Below are 23,395 nucleotides of genomic sequence, written 5' to 3'. Positions count from 1 at the left end.
TACAAGTCTTCTGTGGTGATGTGTTTCCATTTTTCTTTGCTAAATATGGAAGGGTGGAATTCCTGGATCCTAAGGTAGTGTGTTCACGGTTGTATGCAATGCCTAACCACCTCCAATGTGATTATGCTATTTTACACGCCCACAAGGAACATACTACTTGCATACTTGTAAGTTCCAGTTGCTAGACATTCTAACCAATATGAGTGTTGCCAGATACTTCTCCTCTTCCCCAAAGACAACTACTTGCAGATTTTTAGCAACACACAGATTAAATTTACCTGCTCTTGTAGTTCATATAAATAGAACCACATAGAATATGTGTGTTTGTGTTTGGCTTTCTTCACCCAACAAAATGTCTACAAGACTTACCCATGAAGTTGTGAGCACACATCTACCTTAGGACCCAGGAGACCCACCCTATCATATTTAAAATTTATATGTATATAAAATTTACATATATAAGTTATATATATATGTATTTTATGTATATATAGTGAATCTGGGCCACTTCTGTATCTCATACACAAAATATTAATTTGAGATGCAACATAGAATTAAATGTAAAAACTTCTAGAAGAAACTTTGCAACTTTGGAGTAGAGAAGACTTTTTTAGGCAGGATACAAAAAGCAATAACCCTAAAAAAATTGATAAATTGTATTTTAAGTCTAAAAATGTCTACTCCTCAAAACACACCATTAAGAAAGTGAATGGGCAAGTTACAGACTGAGAATTATATTTGTAGCACTTATATTTGGTCAAGGACTTACATTCAAAATATTTAAAAGACTAATATAAATCAGCAATGAAAAGATGAAGACCCCAATAAAAATTTACAGAAGACGTGAGCACACATTTCGTGAGAGAAGGTACATGAATGACCAATAAGCATGTGAAAAAGTGCTCAACTCAATAGTCACCAAAGGAATGCAAATTAAAACAATAATGAGATATGTATTCATACCCACTAAATTGTCTACAAAAAGATTTTTATTGTAGTATCATATTGTAAATATTTGTATTATATTATTTTATATATAATATATACACACACACACACACACACATATATATACAGGCACATATATCAAATTGACTCAGTACCATTTGTTAAAAAGACTTGTATTTACTCAACAAATTGGCTAGATACCTAGATTAAAAATCAACTGGCCACGGATGCATTGGTCTATTTCTGGATTCTCTATTCTGTTCCGTTTATCTCTATGTCTATTCTTATGCCAATACAAAAATGTCTTGATCACTTTAGTGTTATAATTCCTTAGATCAGGTAGTTTGAGTTATCCAACTTTGTTCTTCTTCTACAAGAGTGTTTGGACAACCCCAGATCCCTTGAATTTCCATTTATATTTTAAAATCATCTTGTCAATTTCTTCAAAATAGCCCCTTGAGATTTTGGTAGCTATTACATTTAATATATGGATCATTTTGGGGAAAATTTATATTTTTACAATACTGAATCTTCCAGTCTGTGAACATGGTTTTTCTGTTAAAAAACAAAACAAAACAAAACAACAACAAAAAACTTTGACTTCATTGATTTTCACTGTTGTTTTTATATTTTATTGATTTCAGCTCTTCTGTAAAAAAAAATTTTTTACTTCTGTTTTACTTTGGTTATAATTTGCTCTTACCTCTTCTGTAATAGCTTTGTAATGTTAAAACTTAGATCATTAATTCTGTACTTGTTTTCTTTCCTAATGTAAGCATTAGAGCATTAGAGCTGTAAGTTCCCTTCTAAGCACTGTTTCAGCTGCATCCCATGAATTTTTATGTCTTGTGTATTTGTTATCATTTAGTTCAAAATATGAAGTCTCAAGCTTAATCCTTTTTTCAGGGTATCCCTGTTGAGTTCTGGAGGGCAGTACATGCCTGTGATGTGGTGCAGAAAAGTCTGTCCATGCCCAGAGCAGGGATATATTCTGCTTAGTGGTTGGGAGGAAACTTCCTAAGATAGTGCTGTCATGGACACACATTTTATAATCCACATACCTTAATTTGTTTTCTGTTTTGAAGATAAAAGTGTGGAATGTGGGAGAAAACTGGCAAGCAGAAAATAAAATAGGAAGGTAATGGAAATCAGAGAGAGGCAGAGAGTTGAAAGTCATGTGAGCAAAATGCACTTTTATATCTACTAAATGTGTAACTCCTTGTAGGAGAATGAGGGCAGTGGTATTTTCACTGCTTAACGGTTGCTGTCTTCGAAGTCCCTTCCTGGTCTTGGGCTTCAGCCTCCTGAGTCCTCGATGCCTTGGTCAAGTAAAATGTACCTGATTTTTCTTCACATGCATAACTCTGCTCCACCCAACTCCAAATGTGCTTAAAACATCCCCCAGTTTGTGTCAACCATTAAAAGAATAACCAGTTTTGAAATGAAATCTTTAAGTTGTATGTTTATAATTTACATGTAATATGTTGCCACTAGTAAAATATTCCAGGACATAAGAAATAAAAATAAGCAGAAGAAAACCAATCAAACATCTTTGTTCACCACTTAAATACAGTTCTAAGAAATTTTTTGTGTATTTCTGTGTAGTCTTTTTTGAATTTCTAAAAAAGAATTTCTATATAGTGTTATAGAAAATATGTTTTAACTTGTATTTTTCTAACATTGTTGTAAAATTTATAAAAGTCATTTAGTGGATAAGGAATATTTCATCAAGTAGATATAAACTATTTGAGGTAAAAAATTTATTCAAACATTCCCTTCTCAATTGTCATCTGAGTCCAATTTTTTACACATATAAATAACATTGTAATGAACATCTTCATGCCTGATGTTTTTCTAGTTACTGTATTTATTTTGTAGGTCTACTTCTCAAAAGTAGAATTATGGAGTCAAAAATATATAAACATTTAAATCTCTTGGCAAAATATTACTGAGTATTGCCAAAAGTGGGACTTGGATGAATTATGTTATTAATTTTGGAATCAAAAGAATCACGTTTTGGTGATTCTTTACATCAAATTCTTGTGATTTATCTTATATAGAAGTCTTTTTATAAATTGGTATTTTTCTCATATTATTCATTGTGATTTTTTTTCTTTCTCTTTCTCTTTACATATGTACTTTATGTATTTGTGTGTGCATGCATTTTTGCTTTATTATTCTGGGGACTAGTGTGAAGCAGCAAACATTTTCTTTCCAATCCTTTTTTCCCTAGACCCATTAGAACATTGCCACCATAAATTGTGAGACAAAAAATTATGGCGATTTTGGGGATATTGAATAAGATCATGGTTAGAGGTCTATAGTAGTTTAATATTCAGAAGTGATGCATATACAAACCCTTTCCGCAAATATGTATTTCTGCAGTGATTTACTATTTAAAGTATTTGGTTTTTATGCATTTATTAATTCATTTATCCATCAACTTATTTACTAGTGCTAAGCTCAGTTAATATGTAAAAGTGGACATGATACTTTATTCCTAAATCTGAGTTGTAAGAGAAGACAAAGGCCAATTCGGGACAGTATATTATTTCAAAAATAAAAGATTTTTCCTTCTTTTCTTACAGTACCCCGGCCTTCCTCCGACAGGGCCTCCTGTCAATGTCTGGACAATCAGGAGATTAACTGAATCATAACGGTCACCATTAGAGAGGCCTGGGACTGCCCGGGTTCAGGGTTAAGTTTCTCCAACGCATCCACGCGGCTGTGCTTCGGCACAAGCAGCTCATTCGTGAGGAAGCGAAAGTCCCAGGAGGGCAAGGGGCTCGCTGACAATCAAGCTGGAGTCAGCGTGGAGCTTTTCTCACTCGGGCGCCCTTGTCCTTACCCAGTGAGTCTCTGCAGCAATGGGTGAGACTCCTGATCAGAATGAAGCCACAGCTCCCCCGCCACTGACCCCCCCACCGTGTTCCGGTCACCTGAACCCGAGAGGTTCCCTCCCCCTTCACACCCTTGTGCACTGCGGTGCACACCACACCGCTCGGAGCACTGTTCCCTTTCTTTGCCTGCCAGACTGCTTCCTGCGGAAGCACTCACTTCTCCTGAGCCTTCCCTGGGCGCCCTCGTGCCCCTCACCACACTGGGCGTCCCAGAGCACAGCCTCGCCAGACTTGGAGCTTCTCTAGGGTGGGGCCTGGCTCTTATTCATTTGTCCCCAGGGCCGGCCTGTGGCAGAGGCAGGCACAGGGACATAGCACATGGACATTCAAAGCCTCTGACCCTTTCAAAAATCAAACAAAATAAATGTTCAATGAGTGAGCAATGTAAGTGGGTGGAAATGCAGTCACGTGCGTCTTTCTTAACCACGAGTGAGCAGCAGAATTGCTGGGGTCCAGCTGCAGGGAGAGTGAGGAGAGATGAGGGGTGCAGGGAGGGGAGGGGTCCTCTGCCCCGGTCCTGGCGGGCATAGTCAGTCTTGCTGATGCGAGTCACCACACATTAACTAAGTTGGCCTCTTCGTAACTCCTTGCTGCTTAAAGCTGCCTGCCGACGATTGGTTTGGGATAATGCAGTCCAAAGATCAAGGAAAGCTCCCACTGTGCTCGCTTATTAAATTACTTTGCTTTGGGTTTTCAGCGTTGCCGAGCAAACCTCATTATGAATTCTTCAATTACTTTCCTTTATGATTTTTATAATTTGGTGGGGTAAGCTCTGGAATCAAACCAATATCCGTGCCATCATGCTAACTTTGATTATTTTCAAACTCCTCATTAGAGGGAGTGGGAGGATGTTGACTTCCCTTAAATCTGATTTTATTTTTCAGATTTTCTCTGCCCTGTAATTGCTTTGTACCCGGGTCTGATGTGCTTCACCTTAGCGCTGGCTGTAAATGTGGGCCGATTCCATTCTGTTTGTTCCACTGAGCATTATTGCTTTGGATTTTATGACTTATGTTTTTGCGTTTTGAACTGAATTGTTATTTGATTACATCAAAATGAAGACGCGATTGCTGGTGAAAACAATTTTGATTTATTACGTCAGCCACATTGTTGGCAATTTTTGTTCGGTTTATTTTTATTTTCACTTTATTAGTATGATGCTGTTTGTCCAGGAACAAAAAGGGAGAAAGGGAGGCAGGAAAATAACATTTATAAAGAAATAATTAGGTGCAGCAGTGTGCTTATGCACTCTGCCTCCACTGAGGGCATTTTGTGATATTTCCATTTTGCAAGTAATGAATGCAGAACTCAGAAAAGTTAAATCCTTTGCCCTAAAATTATCTGACTCTTTCTACTATCCTTGTGTTTTATTATTATTACTATGATTAATACCATGATCATCATCAACAAGATGAAACGTATTTTAGTGGAAGTTGTAGTTTCCACTGAGATGGGATCTCTGACAGAGTTGATAGTTCTCCCTACTCTCCAACTTGGGGATGTTAAGGTTTGTTCTGGGACCTACATTTTAAAACTGGTGTGTGTATATGTGTGCGTGTGTGTGTGTGTGTGTGTGTGTTTGTGTGTGTCTGTGAGACAGACAGAGAGAGAGAGAGAGAAACAGAAAGGTAGTGAGAGGCGGATTCACTCAAACCAGGAGCAGTAAGAGGAACAGTGAGGAGAGGATGCCTGCTGAGGATCAGAAAGAGGACACAGAAATTCCAGGCTTAATGAGAAATTCCATTCTCAGCAGTAGAGTTTGGAGTCCCCAATATTTGAAGAGCCTTCACATGGGAGAGGACTTGGGCCCATTGCGTGCAGCCCAGACGCCGGACCTCAGTCAGTTACCTGAGGACGTGATAAGAAGACTGTCCAGCGAGGACAGAGATGCTGTCATCCCTGGGCCGCCCAGCAGGGCCGTGCGGGGGTTTGACCCACCACCCCTGCAGGCCCCTCTAGTGGTAAATTTTATGATGCTTTTGACTTTATAAAGCTGTAAACCCTGACAGACAGAGCCCAGAGCTTGTTCGGCCGTGAGGGATGGGAGTCCATTTGGATCTTTTGGGTCAGAATGTGACCTCTTTTATAGCTCTTCACAGTGCTCTAAGGCTGTTGTGTGAGCTCTGACATTTTAGCAAAGGCCATAAAGGAATACTTAGCCACAAATGGAGTTAGAGAATGAGGCTCTTCCACATAAATCCCCAGGGATGGTCTCCCAGCACATTAAGGGATATTCTTTTGTATTAATTATGCTCACATGAAATTTTGCTGCTTCTCCCGCCTTCCAGCATAGTCCGAGTTGCCAGTTCCCAACAACTCTTTATGGCTAAAGAGACATTAAAAGAAGATTGCTTCAGATGGCAAGGCCACCCTGGCCTCAGGGCGCAGGTTCGTTCATGAGTCTCGCTTGAACTGGTCTCCGTGAAGTCAAATGCTCAGTTAAGGCAGCGTAGTATGGTGAATAGAGCATGGGGTTTGCGTCATTGTGAACCAGGTTTGACTCTTGGATTAATCTTTTGCCAACCATGAGATCTTGGGCAAATCAACTGACTCCTGAAAAATAGTAATAATAACACTGGGTCTGACCGGAGTTGCTGTAACGATTAGAAGCGATGCAAAGGGATCAGCACTGTGCCTTGCAGAGTGTATTTTAACACGGCAGTTATCAAAGGGTGGGCCTTGCTCCAGCTGCAGCAGCATCTGGGAACTTGTTAGAAATGTGCATTCTTGGGCTCTATCCAGATCTCGTGAGTCCGAAGCTGGGTGATGGGAGGTTAGTGATCTGTGTTCCAGCGTGCCCTCCCGGGGATCCTCGCGCTTTCTCGACTTTGAGAACATCTGCTTGAACAAACAGCACTTACTGTTATGATTGTTGTTTTATGAGTACTTGATTTTTTTCTTGAATTTTAGAGAGTGACTCCTAGGGGCCAAGGGTACCTTTTGATGCTGTCCATTAACATGAGGCTCTGGAGGAGACTTTAGCGTGGAGGAAGGAGGAGGGCAGACCCAGAGAGGCGAATGGCACGTGGCCGGCCCGGCCCAAGTTCCCAGATCATAGTTTTCATCCTCCAGCTTTTTATTCAGTCACTTTACACATATTTATCCATCATCAACTCTATGCCAGCATCTTGCTAGGCGAGTGAACAGGACATGCATGGCCAAGGAGCCTGTGCTCTTCCCTGGATGCTTGTGTGCATGTGTGTGTGCATGTGTGTGTGCATGTGCATGTGTGTGTGCATATGTGTGTGTGTGTGTCTGGCACACAGAGAGTGTCCGCACAGCCGTAGCCCTGTGTTTTATGGGATGTTTGACCACAGGGATGTCTGTCCTCTGTGCACTCTGAATTCATGTGTTCTTCGGTTTCTTCATTTTCCTGAGATAGTATTTTTCATTCTGTGTTCCTTTCCCTTTGTAATCTATTTTATATCTAGGCAAACCAAATTACTCTTTCTTTTAAATCATTCTTAATTTTTCCCAGGGAATAACTCAGATTAGATTATTGTTTATCATGGTCTTTGGACAATTTAAAATTTTGACAACTCATTGAAAATCAATGTGTCCCTTTGCCCTGCTGAGAAGGTTGTTTATGGCCTCTAGTTTTGCTGATGGTGTACAATTTCAGATTTTGAGAAAGGAGCCATTGATTCTTCCAAGTTAGGACTTTCCTTTTTTCTTTGTACCAAACCAGCTTCTTTTCCCTTGGAGATGTGAGAATCCGTCTCCCACTAGGATGCTTCTTGGTTTACTAAAAAGACTGTTTCTCCCCAGAGTTCCACAGGCCCCAAAAGGCATAATGCCTCCATAGGGTCAGGTGCTGGAGGCAGATGTCATTAGCAAAAGCTCAGCCAGAATCTGGAAGCAGAAGAGAAAAAAACAGCATGAGAACAGAGCCAGTTGCTAAGGAGACTCTAAGCGGCTCTTTGGGGGTGTTGACATTGAACTTTCGATGCTGCAGGGAGGAAGGCCATTTGAAGTCACAGAGACCTGGGGAGAAATTCAAGCTCTGCCAATAGCTAATTCTGTTGCCTTGGGCACAGCTCTTTCTAAGCCTCAGTTTCCTTGGGTAGAAAATGGACACAATTTGTACCATGGAAGTTTATCCTGAACTTTCTAAGAAGAGAATGGGTGGGGAAGTACCAAATAGAGTACTTTTTGGGAAGAAGATGTTCAGTGTGATTTCCCCTTAAAGTTTGTTTTCAGTAGCCTTGATCTTACAACTCTGTGGCTTCCCTTCTTCCATTTAGCGCCCCAATCCCAGACCCCAGAGCTTTAGTACTTTTTCCCTTTCTAAACCTGGTCTCAAGAGAAGACCAGAAATTAATTGGCCCAGAGGTCTATATCCTTACTTGTTAACTTCAGCATGCATCAGGGTCAGCTGGAGAGGTTATTAAAACATAGATTGTTAGGTCCTATTTCCAGAGCCTCTTATTCAGTGGATCCAGGTGGGACCTGAGGATTCACCTCTCTAATAAATTCTCTAGGAGGCTTCTGCTGCTGACCCAGGGAACATACTTTGAGAACCACTAGTCAATAGCATAGACTTTGAGAATGTCACACCTGGAGAAGACCCTAGGGACCATCTGGCTCCTCTTTCATTTTTATAAATTGACAGCGAGTCAGTAATTGGGCCAAGACTACGACCCAGTCTAACAGTCTTTCTAATTTACCAGGCTGATGACTGAGGACAATTTCAAGTGTTATTTATTCCAAGGCAATTGCATTTTAATCAGGATCCAAACTTTAAGCTATAAGATGATATTGGTGATGATTGTTATGACGATGAGGATAATGTATTATTGTTTGAGTTTCTTCAGGCACTTCCCACACTGTCTCTCCTTGTGATAAGCATGTGAGGTGGACATGGTATTTCTGTCTTCCCGGTGAGGACACTCAGCCCACAGGGCTTGGGTGGCTGGCCAAGGACAAGGGGAAGGCCTGGCCGGCCTGTCTCCAAACCCTTGTTCTCACCAACATGCTATGCCATTCTCTCTACAAAGTGGAGTGAAAATTCCATAAAGGAAGTTAAGAAATCAAAGAGCAGATAATACAAGAGAAAAGGCATTGGTGGCCTTTTGAGATGCAAAATTACCGTCATTCTCTCTAGTCCCTGCTGTGCTCCTCACTACTGATTATGTTACTCCCGGGCACAGGAACACCAGATTGGCCAGCAGGAGCTGCTTTCCACTGCTGTGGCTGTGGGCTGTCTCTGTCATCTCAGTCCTCCTGTCCAGGAGGTGGGTGGCCTCACCGGGACCCCCATGACAAAGCTGCAGGTCTCCCCTCGTGCCTGTGCTCTATGTGGCCACACATACCCATAGGACAGCCCTCTCCCAGATGGCCTTGCTGCCCCTTTGGCTGCATCATCTCATTGTCCAGCTCCATCCTGTTCTCTGTGGTCTGAAGCCAGGAGGCAAATTGACTTCGCACCCCATGGCCACTTCAGGAGAGCAGCTTTTTCAGTAATTGTAGAGAGTTCGTTCAGCTGCAGTCTCTCTCCCGCCCGCCCAGCCTGTGCTGGGCTGCCTCCTTATGCTGGGCTAGGGACTGATCCGGATAAAGGGTCATTATCCTTCACTCCTTGCACAGCAGGTTTCCTGGCAGCCTCCTAGTTGGTCTTTGTGAACAGCCTCTGAGTGTCTCGCTGATGTCCTGCCTTACATTTTCATGTCATTTTGGGCCACCACCTTCCATTGTTCTGAGAGTCCAGGCAAAGGTGAGCCCTTATCTCCAGCTGTAGGTCCACATTCTCTGAACCCTTCGTGGTTCCTCAGGTGCTTGGTACCTGAGTCCAGGTCTCTGCTGTCTCCCGGGGGCTGTGTGGCTCACAAGCTCACACGTACACTTATGTACACTCACACATAAACACACTCACAAAGCTACGCACACTCACATTTTCACATGCATACACATTCACATGACTCTCAGATGCGTACATACTTACACACCTTCACACACACATACACATTCCCTCACACACACATGCACTCACTCACATAATTCTCACTAACATGCTTTCACACACATACACATTCACACCTGCATACACACCACCCCACATGCATGTATACCAGCACTTCCCTGCACACTTACACGCATGCACACACACACATACGCACTGACACACATTGTCACATGCATACACACTCACCCATACTCACACCCGTTCTCACGTGTCTACACTGACACACGTATGCACACACATTCTCCCACACTTACACGCATGTACACACATAATTCTCACACACATAAACTCACACACACTATCATGCATGCACACACTCACACGCAGACTCTGCACACTCACACAGAGTGTGCTGTTGACTTCAAGGGGGATAGTGACAGGCAGGAGGGGAGAGGAGGGAGGAAAGGTGCTTCAGGAACAGCTGACAGATTGGTCTCTTGGGTCCAGTTGGACACTGAGGAAGGAGAAGGAAACAGATTGCGTTGAGCCCTCCCTCTGTGCCAGGCAGAGTGCTTGGCGTTCTGCGATTTCCCACCCACAGTCATCCTCCTAGGAAGGGATTCTCAGCCCCGAGACTCTAGGTTCCTGAAAGAGCTGGGATGAGACGGGGGCTTGCTGCCTCCATCACTCTGCTCTCTGCAGTGCTCCGTGCGCAAAGAGCGAGACTGAATCTCTGCAGTCACCGTCTTAGACGCCGCAGTCACAGGTGTTTGCAGACGGAAACATGGGCAACACAGAGATTCTAAAACACCAACAAAGGTCACCCATAATGGTGCTGCCCAAAACTGATCCTTGTTTGTATTTGGTACTTGCTTTTGATTCTTCTTGAACATAAAACTTTCACATAATAATTTTAGAAAGATATCAGTGTCAGTACTCTATTCTAACAGGTTCTTTCTCCCTAAATAGTATAATATTGGTTGTCATGTTTAAACTTGCCATATGCCAAGCAAGATCCAAAGGATGTCACGTACATTGAGGGGTCTAACCCTCATCAGAACTCTGTGAGGTACGGACCAGTTTACGCCCAGTGGAACCGAGGCCCAGAGATGTCAAACAGCGTGCCTGCACTCCTGCAGCCAGCAGGCGGTGGAGCGGGATTCAAACCCGTACGGTCAGACTCCAGAACCCAGGCTGCCTCACTGCCCCGGACTGCCTCTTTTCTACCAGGGGACTTTTTGTTAGCAATCAATGCTCTTTTAAAACACCATATTAATGGTAATGTAATATTCCATGATCTAATACTGTCATGGAATTACCTAGCTGATTCTCAATTATTGAGCATTTAGGTTGTTTCCATTTTCTGGCTAGTTTAAACAGTGTTGTCCTGAAAATATTTATACAAACATTTTTTCAAAAATAGAATAATTCCTTAGGATAACTCCCAAGGGGTGGAATTGCTACATATGCCCATTTTAAAAGCATTCAATTCTCCCCACTAAATTGCCATTCCGGAAATATCATGCCAGCCCACACTCCCACCAGCAGACTGCAAAATTGTCCTTTTATCTGCAGATGGTCTGGGTTTTTACTGTTGCATCTTGCAATTTGGCACAGTGCATATGTGATACAGGTATCGCTGTGGCCAGGGTTCAGGCTGTGTATGTCAGTGTGTTGCCTTGTATGAACATAACTAGGAGCTGAGACTTGGGATGTTTGAGAAGGCTGAGCTCTGCTTTGTTGGGACAAAGGGTGGTGGCAAGGGCAGGCAGTGAGTGTGCCACACAGACACGGAAAGCACATGGGGATGCATCAGGTTTCCAAGGAGTCCCTGATGTCCAGAAAAGGTGCAGACCCTGTGTCCTCCCTTCTTCCGGGGTTTCAGTGGTTTCATGAACCACCCTTGTTTGTAAGGCTGGGAAAAGACAGGCATTGCCATTCGTGTGTGATCTGTCACCAGCAATGTCCCCTGGGAAGTGGTCCAAGAGTGAAGACAGAAGGTGTGTCTTCCCCAGCCTTTCCTTCTTGAGTCCCAGCAGGGCAGAGGGGATGGCACAGACTTCTCTGGAGGCAGGTAGAACTCAGGTTGACATGACTCCACTGTTTATTATCTGGCCTTGTTTGAAACAAGTCACTTTATTTTTTTGAGCCTCAGTTTCTTTATGTGTAAAAGAGGATGAATCTTCTGTCTTTGAGAATTATTCCACGGACGGAAAAGGCATCAGGTTTCTAAAGGCCCTGGCACCTGGCAGGTGCCTCACACCTCTCCTGCACCTGCCCTGCGGGTGCCTGGCTTCCTTCAGCACTTTTTTCCCAGTAGCATTTGTGACTGATGTCTGCAGCACCAGCGTTCTTGTTTGGGGGAGCAATGTGGTTGCTTGTCCCTTTGCAAAGCAGTTAGGGTGGAATAGAAGAGTGTAATGAGGTTCTTGCCTCAGAGGCTGATGTCTGTGAAAGTTCGTGCTCCCAGAGAGTTCTGAAAGGCACGGAGTCAGTGGAGCAATGAGAGGCGGCGCCGTCTCATTTCATCACCAGTGTGGGATGGTGGAAAGTGAGGAAGTCATCAGTGTCCCAGCTTACTCGTGGATTTGTTTGGGGAGACCAACCTTCCTCCAGCCATATAGGCTGATCATGTTCCCCCAAATGTTAGGAAGGATGCTCTAAGTGCTGAGCCCAGATATCCTCACTGTCTCGATTCTTTTCCTTTTAGAATGCTCCAGGGCTCAGGTGGACTGGGGAGGGAGTGGATGGCCTGGATTCTGTTTGGGAAGATACTTGTGGGGAGACAGGCCAGGGGTGGTCCCTCTGGCTGCTGTTGTCTTGGCATATGGCGGATGGATGCCCACATGCCCTTGACTTTTTTCAATGCCACAGACAGATGTTCTTCCTCCTTTTCCTAAAGTCCTTGCATCTATTGTTTTTGTGTCTGGACCAAAGCCTTTTTTTTTTTTTCTTTTAGGGAAAGAGGAAAATGAAATGAAGTGAAATGTTTAGAAGCAGGCCAAGGATGTCAGGGAGTGTTTCTCAAGTGCTTGGGTGCTGTCGGGGAGCCAGTGTCCTGGAGAGGTTTGCGAGCTCTGTCAGGGCTTTGTGTCCTGTCGACGGGCCAGGGCACAGCTCCAGTGGAGCCAGGAGCACCCAGGGGGACGCAGATCGGATTTGGTACCCATGTAGTGTGTGAGAGCATAGACTGTAAAACAAGATTAAAGAAGACATTTTCTTCAACTTGTCCTAAGGATCATCACTTACGCCTCTCCATTAGGCAATGATACTGCCCATCTTTTGGCACATTACGTTTCACATGTGCACAGAACAGCAATAATACTGCATCCATCAGTAATAGTGTGTTCATCCTATTATTTTCTGCTGCTTTCGTTAAGCGTGGGTATGTGCGTGTGTATATATATGTAGTGATCAAATATATATATAGTGTTTCTGCAAAGCCTTTGTAATTATTATCTGTTACATAAAATGCTATCACATTCATGAACCATAATTTATGAAATTATTTCCCTGTTGGCGTGTTTACTTAAGAGTCAACTCTAGATTTAGAATATTTGTCATATGGCTTGGATACATTTAGGTTAAACTGTCAATTTTCCAGGGAGCAGACACAAGCAGCTGTAAACATCCATGTTCTGTGTTATCGCCTTGCTTTCTGAAGGGTTGTGTCATTTTGTGACGCTGATAGCCAGGAAGGATCACACCCATTTTGTCACAATTTCTTCACCACTGGATATTATCAGTTAAAAATAAATTGCACTGTATAAGTAGCCAAATTATGTTTCTAGAACATACTAACTTTCACACCTCTACTTTCTTTCATGATCTGCAAATACGTTATTGCTCATGGAGGAAACCTAGGCTAGAGTCCCAGAACTAGCCCCGAAGGGCTCTCCGGGGTCAAAGGAGCTGGACAGTGGTGTTTCTGTGCCCACCCAGGCTCTGCACAGAGCTGAGGGCTCGAGGGAGGCGCGGCTGTCTGCACAGCTTATCTGCAGCCTAACTTTCCAACAGCCACATTCCAGCGCATTGATCCATGGTAAGTCAGTGGCTGGAAATTCAGAATGCATTTAATATTATAAATGGGCTAGCCAGATAAAGGTGATTCAGCCCACGAAGTACAGTGTTTGTTTTTGTCTTGTTTAAGTATCAGAATCCAAGTCTGTGGCCTCCCTTTTATCTCTCAGACATTGTGGAATAAAATGTCAATGATCTGTTTGTAAGCAGCTCACCACCTACATGCCTGCTCTCAGACCTCTGCTCCCTGACCCCCCAACCGCTGCTTTGGAAGTAGGAATAGGGCAACGCCGGGAGACACAAGGAAGAAGGGGCTGGTATGAACAGGCATAATTGCAAACAAGCAGATCAAAAGATCTGTCGTGATGCCTGCAGGAGGTGGCTGGGCTCACCCTTCTCCCTCCACTCGTACCAGCCCGTGGCACAAGGTTGAGAGGAGGCTGGATTCCTGCCTGTGCTCTGCCTTCCCAAGAGCCTGGAAACAATCCTTAACATAAAAGAGTCAATATAAATAGGAAATGGCAAATGTCTCCTGGTGTGAGAGGTCTCGAAAGCGGAGTTGAAGGGGTGGCAGATAGAGGGGGAGGGATAGGCGTGCTGTCCTGGCGAAACTGACGCTAGGTAAGAGACCAGGAGCAGAAGGGCGGGAAATGCTGGCGACCAAGGGAGAGGAGGGTGAGCTTGTGACGGGAGGGATGGGGAAGAGGGGACATGCTTGGATCTCCAGGGCACAGATGCTTGATGTATTCCATGTCCCCCACTCATGGGGGAGCCAGGCCTGTGGATAAGTAGCGCACAGTAAAGAGGTGAATTCATAATTATTAGGGGCTACATGGAAAACTGGTTCTGACTCCACAAGGAAGAAACAAATCTTAGAGATTTTTTCATTGTTTTTCATTATTTTATTTATTTGTTTTATTGGGAGAGGGATAGAACTTATTCTTCAAAAGGGCAAGCAGAGGATCTCTATGAAGGTGACAGAGCCGTGACAGGTGGGGCTGTTTTGGCTTCTTACCGCTGGCAGCTGAAATGTTCCTGGCAGCAGGGTCAGACCTCAGAAGCCTCACGTCTGGTACGGGCTCTGCGACACACCAGAAGGACTGGGGAGGTGTCTGCAAGGTGCAGGAAGTTCTCCTGGAAACTGATGGGCGTGGGGACCCCAGGGGAGGTTTGGGTGCTGCATTCTGCCCAGCGTAGGCCTGAGAGGGGCCGAGGAAGCTCTGGCGTGCCAAGGAAACAAAGAAGACATGTTGAGAATGGAGAGTGCTTCATAAGGACAGAGCTAGAGTCTGGCCTGTCCCACTGCAGTGGGAGCTTCTGATTTGGCCCCCATCACAAAATGTGGCGCACCACCCTCTCCAGATCCTCCTGCCCCGTTGCCGTCAGGTAGGCCAGGGATCCAGCCACTGCGTCCTCAAGCAGACGCAAGACACTTAAGGGTAGCCTAGCGTGATAGCTCGCCCCTGTACTCCCAGCAACTCGGGAGGCTGAGGTGGGAGGATCGCTTGAGCCCAGGAGTTCAGGTACAGCCTGGACAACATAGCAAGACTCTGTATCTTAAAAAAAGAAAAAGAAATATAACGTTACATTTAGTCCCTGTTTTTCAGACAGAGAGACTGTCTGGGGTAATCCCAGCAGGTCAAGGAGACCCCTACTTTGTTCTATCTTCTTGATCGTCTTCCTGGGTAGCAGGGATTTGAGGCTGAGTCTTCGCCAGCATCCCTTCCGGATGTTTCCTCCTTCTCAGCTTAGTCTTGCAGGACTGTAAATGCAGCTTCCCTCAGGCAGCTGTGCTCACCTGTCTCTGAGCCCAGGCTGTGCCTTTCGGGAAGCCAAGTGCCTCATTCTAGTGGCCGTGCCAGGCTTTCCTCAGAGTCAGTTTCGACTCGGTCTGAGCCAGCTTGTTTTATTTTCCTTTGCGGAACATCACTTGAAAGGTGGAAATGAACCTGATCTTAATTCTTCCTTCAACATGACATGCCCTTTCGAGATCGTACAAATAACAATGTCTGATTGTCATGTCGAGCTGTGAGCATGGATGTGAAATGCTACAAAATCTGACTGAAGCCAAGTATTAGGTCGTAAGTCAACATTTTGCTGAGAAACTTGGTTACTGAGAGCTTGAAAATTTATATCTTTTTGTAAGAAAACTTGTTTGCCAGCAGGAAAAAATTTCAAAGACTGTTATCTTCCTACATGGCGGGAGAGAGATGTGTGTAATTTTGCAGCCTGGGTCAAAGTCCTTTAGGACTGCTGAAATTGGACTGGTGGAGGAGCGAGGCTTTGGTGCAACATTGGGATTGCTCCCTGAGCTGCAGGTCAGTGGTTGGCACAGGCGTGTGTCATTTCTCACAAGGTCATTGGGTAAAATTGTGTGAATGGCTAGGAGCAGCCTCTTCCACTGAGGGAGGTCACGCTCTGCCCACAAATCCTTCTGATGGAGACCTGACGAGAAAATGGGCCATCTCAGGCCATGGGCACTGAGGGTCTTGAGAGAAATAAAATCCTGACTGGCTTCATCAGAGGGGCTGTGGCACTTTGGAAAGTCTCAGTGGATATGAAGAGTCAACTGAACCGAGGCAGGAGCCGGGGACAATGCCCTCGGCAATGCCAAGAAGGCCATAGCTTGCCAGCCTGGCCTACTGCTGTCTGTGGTCCATCAGCCCCATCACCAACCCACACTGAAGCCCGCCAGCATCTCACGTGTGCCATGGTAGGAGGGACAGGGAAGGCAAAGAGGTGTCTGTGTGCTCACTATAGAATTAAAACCAGGCACTCTGCTACGTTAAAAACATGCTCTATTTTAAGATGGTCAAGTGACAATGTCTAGCTTGCATCTCCTCCCAGAAAGTACAGCAGCTTGCAATCCCTCTGAGAACCCAAACTCCAGGAAAAGTTAGAACTGTGGCTCAAGATAGAATTGAATGCTGCTGTGGCTGGGTGTGATGGGCTAGGACTAACTGTGGCCTCAGGCAAACTCCTAATGGCATAATCTGCAACCGCTGCACTGATACGGAGACGCTGACACTGCAAACCCGCTCCTGTGTGTGTGGGGGCGTGCATGTATGTGTGCAAACATGCATGTGTGTGTGTGCACGAGTGCATGAATGTGTGTAAGTGTGTGCCGGTGTATTTGTGCACGTGTATGTGTGTGTAGGCACGTGCACACCCTTACGTGTGGGCAGTGGCAGGCAAGTGGTGGAAGCCTGGCCCGGCGCACAGGAGTCGGGGCCCTGTCCTTAATGGGTTCTTCCCAAAGCACAGGAGCTCTAGACATGTGCCTGTGCTTGATATTAAGTCAAGACTTGGGGGCACTGAACTCAGGGGCATTGCCCATGTTCACCCTAAGCAGGCCTCAGTCAAGTCCTAAGTATAAATATTAAATGAATAAGAATTATCACCATCCTATTCTTCCCTCCCCCTAGGGACAGTGCTCTCCAGGGAGCATCTTCTTCCTCACTCTCACACTATTATGCTCCTCCACGTTCTGATCTGAGAATCTCAATCCCCTGGGGTTAGACTTTCTGCAGTCTCCATGGACGAATCCCCCAATCTGGGACATAGGCCCACGCCACTGTGACCAGGAATCAGTCTTACATCCCAGCTCCTGCTCACCTGCCCTTCCCCTCTCCATGAGCTGTGCCGTGGCTGGAGCCTGCCCATCTTTTATATCTAACCACAATGGTGGCATCAACCAGCGGTGGCATCTGCAGGCCGGCAGATGGCAGGAGAGTGGGCCGTGCTGTCTGACGGGCAGGAGGACCCTGAGGATGGGACCCTTAGATCCTACCATGGAGCCGCCTCCCTGCTCAGAACCAACACAGCAGGCCAGGTCTGCCTGACTTCATGGTGGTTTTGGTCTTTCAGGCAAAGAAGGGGAACTACGCCTTTCTGTGGGACGTGGCTGTGGTGGAGTACGCAGCCTTAACAGACGACGACTGCTCGGTGACTGTCATCAGCAACAGCGTCAGCAGCAAAGGCTACGGCATCGCCCTGCAGCATGGCAGCCCCTACAGGGACCTCTTCTCCCAGAGGTAGGCGTGGGCAGCCTGGCGACTCCAGCACTTGGGGTAGGAGAATCACTTTCTCTTAGGAGAGAGGAGCCAACAAAACTCATTTACTCATCCCATTTTCCTAAGCACCAACTGTGTACCACTGCATACTGCCCCCACCCCCAGCTAGGCCCTGTGCTAGGTGCTGCCATATAAAGAGGAAGTATATGGTCCCTTCCCATGAGGGCACGTGGTCTCTGTGCGGACTGTGATGTGAGCAGACAATGCCAGCCCAGGGCATACATGGGATGTGAGGACATTGCCAGGGTGCAGGACACCTGTGAGGACTTCTCAGAAGAGGTAACACCTGAGGCCCAAAGGATGAGTAGCAGTTAGCCAGAAAAATGAATAATGCATAGGATCTGATAAGGACCTACTAATCACTTCCAAAGATAAATGCATCTGCAAAGTGGCAATAGCCATTGTGGAGACCTAAACAAAAAAGTAGGATCAGAGAAGCAAAATGTCTCCATATTCATGTGCTCATGGCGGGCGGGGGCTGCTGATTTCAGGGCAGGAGCTTCCTGGTCCCAGGAGGGGTGGTCTGCTGGGGCGGGAAAGGGGCCTGTCCTTAGCCAAAGAGGGTAGAAGTGAAGGACGTGAGCAGCTCTGTGGCCTTTTCCCAGTAGCCAGCCCCAGCAGGGGTCCTGTCCCTAAGGACGTCTGAGCCTTGGGCCCTCTTCTTGCACACATCCATTAGGTGGCATCTTGCTGCGTGGAGGGAGTGAAACTTCAGGGCCCGGTGAGGAAGCCCCAAGGACCAGCTCCGCCTTGGTCCACCTAAATGCAAAATGAGGCAGGAGCACCCAAGTGAAACGGCCTGCGTAGTGGCAGGCTCAGAGGCAACCCTAACGGCCTGATCTACACATGAATTCCGCACTAAGGGAGCATCTATTTATGGGGTGACAGTACTCAGAAACCATTCCTCCAATACTCTGTAGTTCAGAGAGAGTAAATGACACCCGGGGTGGCTCAGCCAGCTGCTGGCAGAGCTGGGAGTAGAATCAGGTGTCCTGAGCCCCGGCGCTGTGCCTATATTCCTGCTGGATCTCCAAGCCCTTCCACCTGCCTTCTCCTACCCCCAGATGTCCACATGGTGCCCTTCTGCTTGTGAGCACCTGAGCCTTGGCCCCGGCAGGGGAAGGAAGGTCTAGGAGGAAGGCTACGGCCAGTCCATTCAGTGGTTTGTTTGCACAACTGAAAAAAAGAGTAGGACTAATTAAGGTAAATGAGGCTTTTGGGTTTTCTCTTGGATCTAATCAAGTATACGTTCTGTTCCTCCCTCTGCTCCCTGGAGCAGAGAGAGATGACAAGAGGGAAGGAGGAGTGGTGATTTATCAATTGCTCAGATTAAAGGCATGAAGAAACAATAGCTTCTCTCCAGGATTTATAACACGTTGGCGTTCTTGAGGTTACACCAGTTGGTTTTCCAAGACAGGAGGTTCAGGACGATTCCACAGACCATCAACCCATGAGCATCTCTCTAGAACAGATGGTAAGGAAGCCCCTGGGGCCAACACAGCGGCGACACCAAGATGGCTAATGCACCCCAAGACAGTACTCATGGAAGCACAGGGACCTCAGTGAGGGAAGGTTAGAGTCCCCGTGTGCCCACCCTGCTCAGATACGCCCTGTAAGTCTGCCGAAGTGAACGTTGATATGCTGGAGAGAGGATAGAGCAGACGTTGGCCAGGGAGCATGGGGCTCTGCTGGGTTGCTAAGTGGAGTCTGGACAGAGGGGGCTCACACCAACCAGGTCAAAGGAGGAAAATACCTGAAAATACTCAACCTGGAGAAGGCAGAGGTGAGTGGGGAGGGGTGAGCTGTCCACCTCCAGTGTTGTAAGGCTTGCTGGGCGCTGAAGGAATGACGTGTCCTTGCATGGCCCCAGAGGTCAATGGGCCAGGACTGGCATGGGGGGCAGGATCCCAGAGAGCAGGCTTCTCTGGAACAGGCCTGCCCACTGCCTGTCTGCTTGCTGACCGTGAGGTCTCCGTGCAAAATTTCTCCCAACAGAGACCCTGTGGGCTGCCCTCCCCACCCCAACAATCACCATAATCAAAAGTGGCTAGTCCAGTTTCCATGTCATTCAGAGAGAAGTGATTTATCACCATTTACTTTCATCAGAAGGCCATGTGCTCTGTGACTATAAGAAAATGTCCCCAGTGGGCTGTGCTGGCCTCCCGCAGTGTCCTCATCTTCCTCCATGGTGCAGCTCCTCCTGGGCTGGGATCACCCCTCCTCCTGGCAGGCCGTGTCTACTTTTGGGGGAACCCTCAGACCTCAGGTTGCCCACTGACTGCTGCCAGTGGTTCTTCAAGGGGCTTTGTTGTGTGGTGTGTACAGAACTGTGGGCTGCCCCTAGCCGGGCCATGCCTTGGAGGAGTGAAAGGGAGGTCCAGGGAGCAGTGCTCCATGCCATTTGTAGGAGATTGGGCCTGGAATAAATAGATCTCAGCCTTACCTGGAACTGCTGTGGCTGTCTTTCCCTTCATCCTGGGAACTAAACTATTTCCTTGAATATAGATACGCTCCTTTTGGCAGAGAACAGGTTGTAGGCGAGTGTGTGTGTGTGTGTGTGTGTGTGTGTGTGTGTGTGTGTGTCAGGGGTTGTGTGCTGTAACAGGCTTGCAGACCACGGCATGCAGAGTGGGCATTCAATAAATGTTTAGCAACTTAATAGCCACTTATTGAGCACCTACTGTGTAGCAGGCTCCACAACTATTGAACCAAGATAAGCACCTGCAATTATATCTGTCTGAAAAATAGAGCAACTGGCTTTAGGAAGTGGCTATTATCGCTCCGGCTTGCTCATAAGCAGGAGTATGGAACATTAGCGTGTGCATTGGCGTAGCCTCCTTCTCAAATTCATTTCGTACCCGTGACTTGTTTATCTTTCCTCTGTCACTTCCATATTCAAATTCCTTTTTCGTTTGTTTGTTTTTGTTTTATGCTGTTTTCCTATTGTTTCTGGAATAAGATTGGGCATAATAAATGCATCGATTGTGGGGAGCAGGAAGAAGAGACAGTCAGTAAAATTAGGCAGCCCGCCTGATGCTGCGCAGGGGCGGCCTAAGGAACAGAGGGGTGGGGATCCGACCCCACAGTCATGGTGTGGCTGGAGCCTCACCGCCCCCTAGACCAGAGCCTGACCCTCGGAGAACAGCCTGCTGTTGTGGAAAGAGCATGTCCACTTGGGTCAGAACAACCCAGCTCTGATGATCAGTGTTGCCACCTTCTAATTGCAACCGTGGGCAAGTCATCTTGAGTCTGAGCCTCGGGTCTTCGAGACGTAAAATAGACTTAATGAGAACCACTTTGCAGGCTGTTATGAGGATTCAAACAGTGTAAAATGATCAGTTCCTACTGTGTTCTCAATACACAGTCACTCATGTCCACACTGGCCTGATGGGGCTGCCAGTCCATATGGCCCTCAGACTGTACAACTGCTAACCCACTTTTATGGAGCTCCTATTACCTGCCTGATCTTGAGCTAACGGTCCTTGTGTGTTCCCTCTTCTCATTTTGTCCTAATAATCTTGTGAGGCAGGTGCATTTATTATAGCGTCACATTTTAGTGATGAGAGAGCTAACATTGAGAGGTTCCCAGCCTGAATTTAGACTGATATCCATAAACACCGAGCTCTGCTGTTTGTCTGCTAGTCATTCAACTGCTGGCGCTCTCAGAGGCCCTGGTGCCAGAAGGCCCAACCTATTCACCCTACCAGCAAAGGCTGATTAAGGCCAGTGGACATACAGACATGCAGCTTCCCCGACATGCTCTGAGCCACGAGAGGAGGTGCAACACCGCAGCTGCCCACTTAACCATGCGACGTGGCATGTGAGAGATCTCTGGTGCTCAGGAGCGTTCTAAACATGACCCAAACCCACACAATGCACCATAAATCGCGCATTGATCTCAACAACCAGGTCTCTGCATGCACAGCCACGTTCTACCTCTTTCACGACGATCAGTGCCCTGCGCACTTAGTGGCCATCATATCGATATCTCACCACAGCCATTTTTGTTAAGTTTTCATTATTCAATTAATACATTCATGCATTTATTGACACAACAGACATCTATCGATAGCCTCAGTGGTGCCAGCCACTGTGCTTGCTCAGGGGGAAACTCAGAGAGTAACGCACAGCCCCTGTCCTGAGGGATCGGTGGCCTGTGCTGCAAAGGCGAGAGCACCGAGGTTTAGCAGGGGCGAGTCCCTGGTCCAGGGAGACACAGCTGAGGTCTGGAGCTCCCAAAGCCGGATCTTTGCACTAAACCAGGCCATTCTCAGCCAGGAAGAGGCAGGCCATGCCTTCTGGGTCCACAGTGCTGACAGGTCAGGAGACCCCCCTCGGGGCTGTGACCCTTTGTGTCCACCAGACACAGGCTCATGCATGAGAATAGCCCAGCCTCAAGCCTGTGGTCACAACCGGTCTACATGGCAGGTGCAGGGTGGGTGCTGCTCAACCATGCAGCTGTCAGTGCGCTTCTCCTGGCTACCAAGAACTGCCTCTAACGCGCATACTCAGCGGGTTAAAGAGGTCGCTACAGATGTCACTAGCTGAATATATCACCACGGACCAGGATGTAAGAGCTCCACTCCCCAAATGGAAGAGGTTGGAGGTTTGGAGTCTGGGTGCTACCAGCTCCCACTGGCTCACTGTGAAGACTCCAAGATGCCCCAACAGAAGAAAACCACCGCAGGGAATATGTGAGCAGCAGGGTTTGCTGCACCACTGCACGCCATATAAAACCCACACTCCCCCTTGCCCTCTGGAGCCCACGTTCTGGGGTCGTCCTGCCTCGCCGTCTTCCCCTCATACCGCGCTCCTCCTCACAGACACTCTGCGGCCTCGCCAGCCACATTGCAGCTTCCTCAGCACGCTGAGCTCTGCCCTGGACGAGACTCTCGCACGGGGTTTCAGTCCCAGGAAGCTTCCTCCTCCCCTAGTTGAATGCCGTCCCCGCCATCCTCAGAGTGGTTCTGCAAGATGTTTCACCTCTCTTTGCCTTGTTTTCTAGCTCTGCAAAAGTGGGAAAATAGAAATAAGCATCTCAAAGGGTGGGCATGAGGATTTGACACTATTTTCTAAGGATGTAGGATATTCCCTAGCACTTAGAACATGCTAGACCAGTGAGAGATTTTATGATGAATCAACCTGCACATTTCCACTTACCTGTCACCTCCTCAGTGAGGTCTCCCCTAATCCCCCCATCTACACCACCCTCCCCAAGGTGCCATCTCCTAGAACCTCTGCTTTCATTTTGCTGATTTATCTCGGCTTCTGTCTGCACACTGATTGCTCTAATAATTTTTAGGGTCGGCGTTTGCGTCTCTGGACCATAAGCTCTGCAGTATTGAACATCGCACTTGGCACAGTGCAGAAGCTCCTCAAATCCAATGGATGAATGAATGATTTGGTTAATCCTAGGGGGAGACACTTAGAATATAGTTAGTTACTGAAGTTTGAAAGAAAGCATTTTTGCCATCATGAACATCCTAAATCCACAGTCCGAGTGTTTGCCTCCCTCATTTCTGTCTTTCCTGGTTTTATCCTGAGCTCCTGCT

General features: G+C 46.6%; 1 protein-coding gene across 1 annotated transcript in view; it reads left to right on the top strand.

The window, feature by feature from the left end:
• LOC105813375 (glutamate receptor ionotropic, delta-1) overlaps positions 1–23,395 on the top strand; it is a 547,286-nt gene that overhangs the window by 512,718 nt on the left and 11,173 nt on the right. The window contains exon 12 of the mRNA XM_012648023.1: positions 17,638–17,804. Within this exon, the coding sequence (XP_012503477.1) occupies positions 17,638–17,804 (167 nt within the window). The remainder of the gene's footprint in view (positions 1–17,637; positions 17,805–23,395) is intronic.

This window comes from Propithecus coquereli, unplaced genomic scaffold (genome assembly GCF_000956105.1).
Source record: "Propithecus coquereli isolate 6110/MARCELLA unplaced genomic scaffold, Pcoq_1.0 Scaffold109, whole genome shotgun sequence".
Classification (NCBI taxonomy): Eukaryota; Metazoa; Chordata; class Mammalia; order Primates; family Indriidae; genus Propithecus; species Propithecus coquereli.
This window is presented reverse-complemented; position numbering and strand designations above follow the sequence as displayed.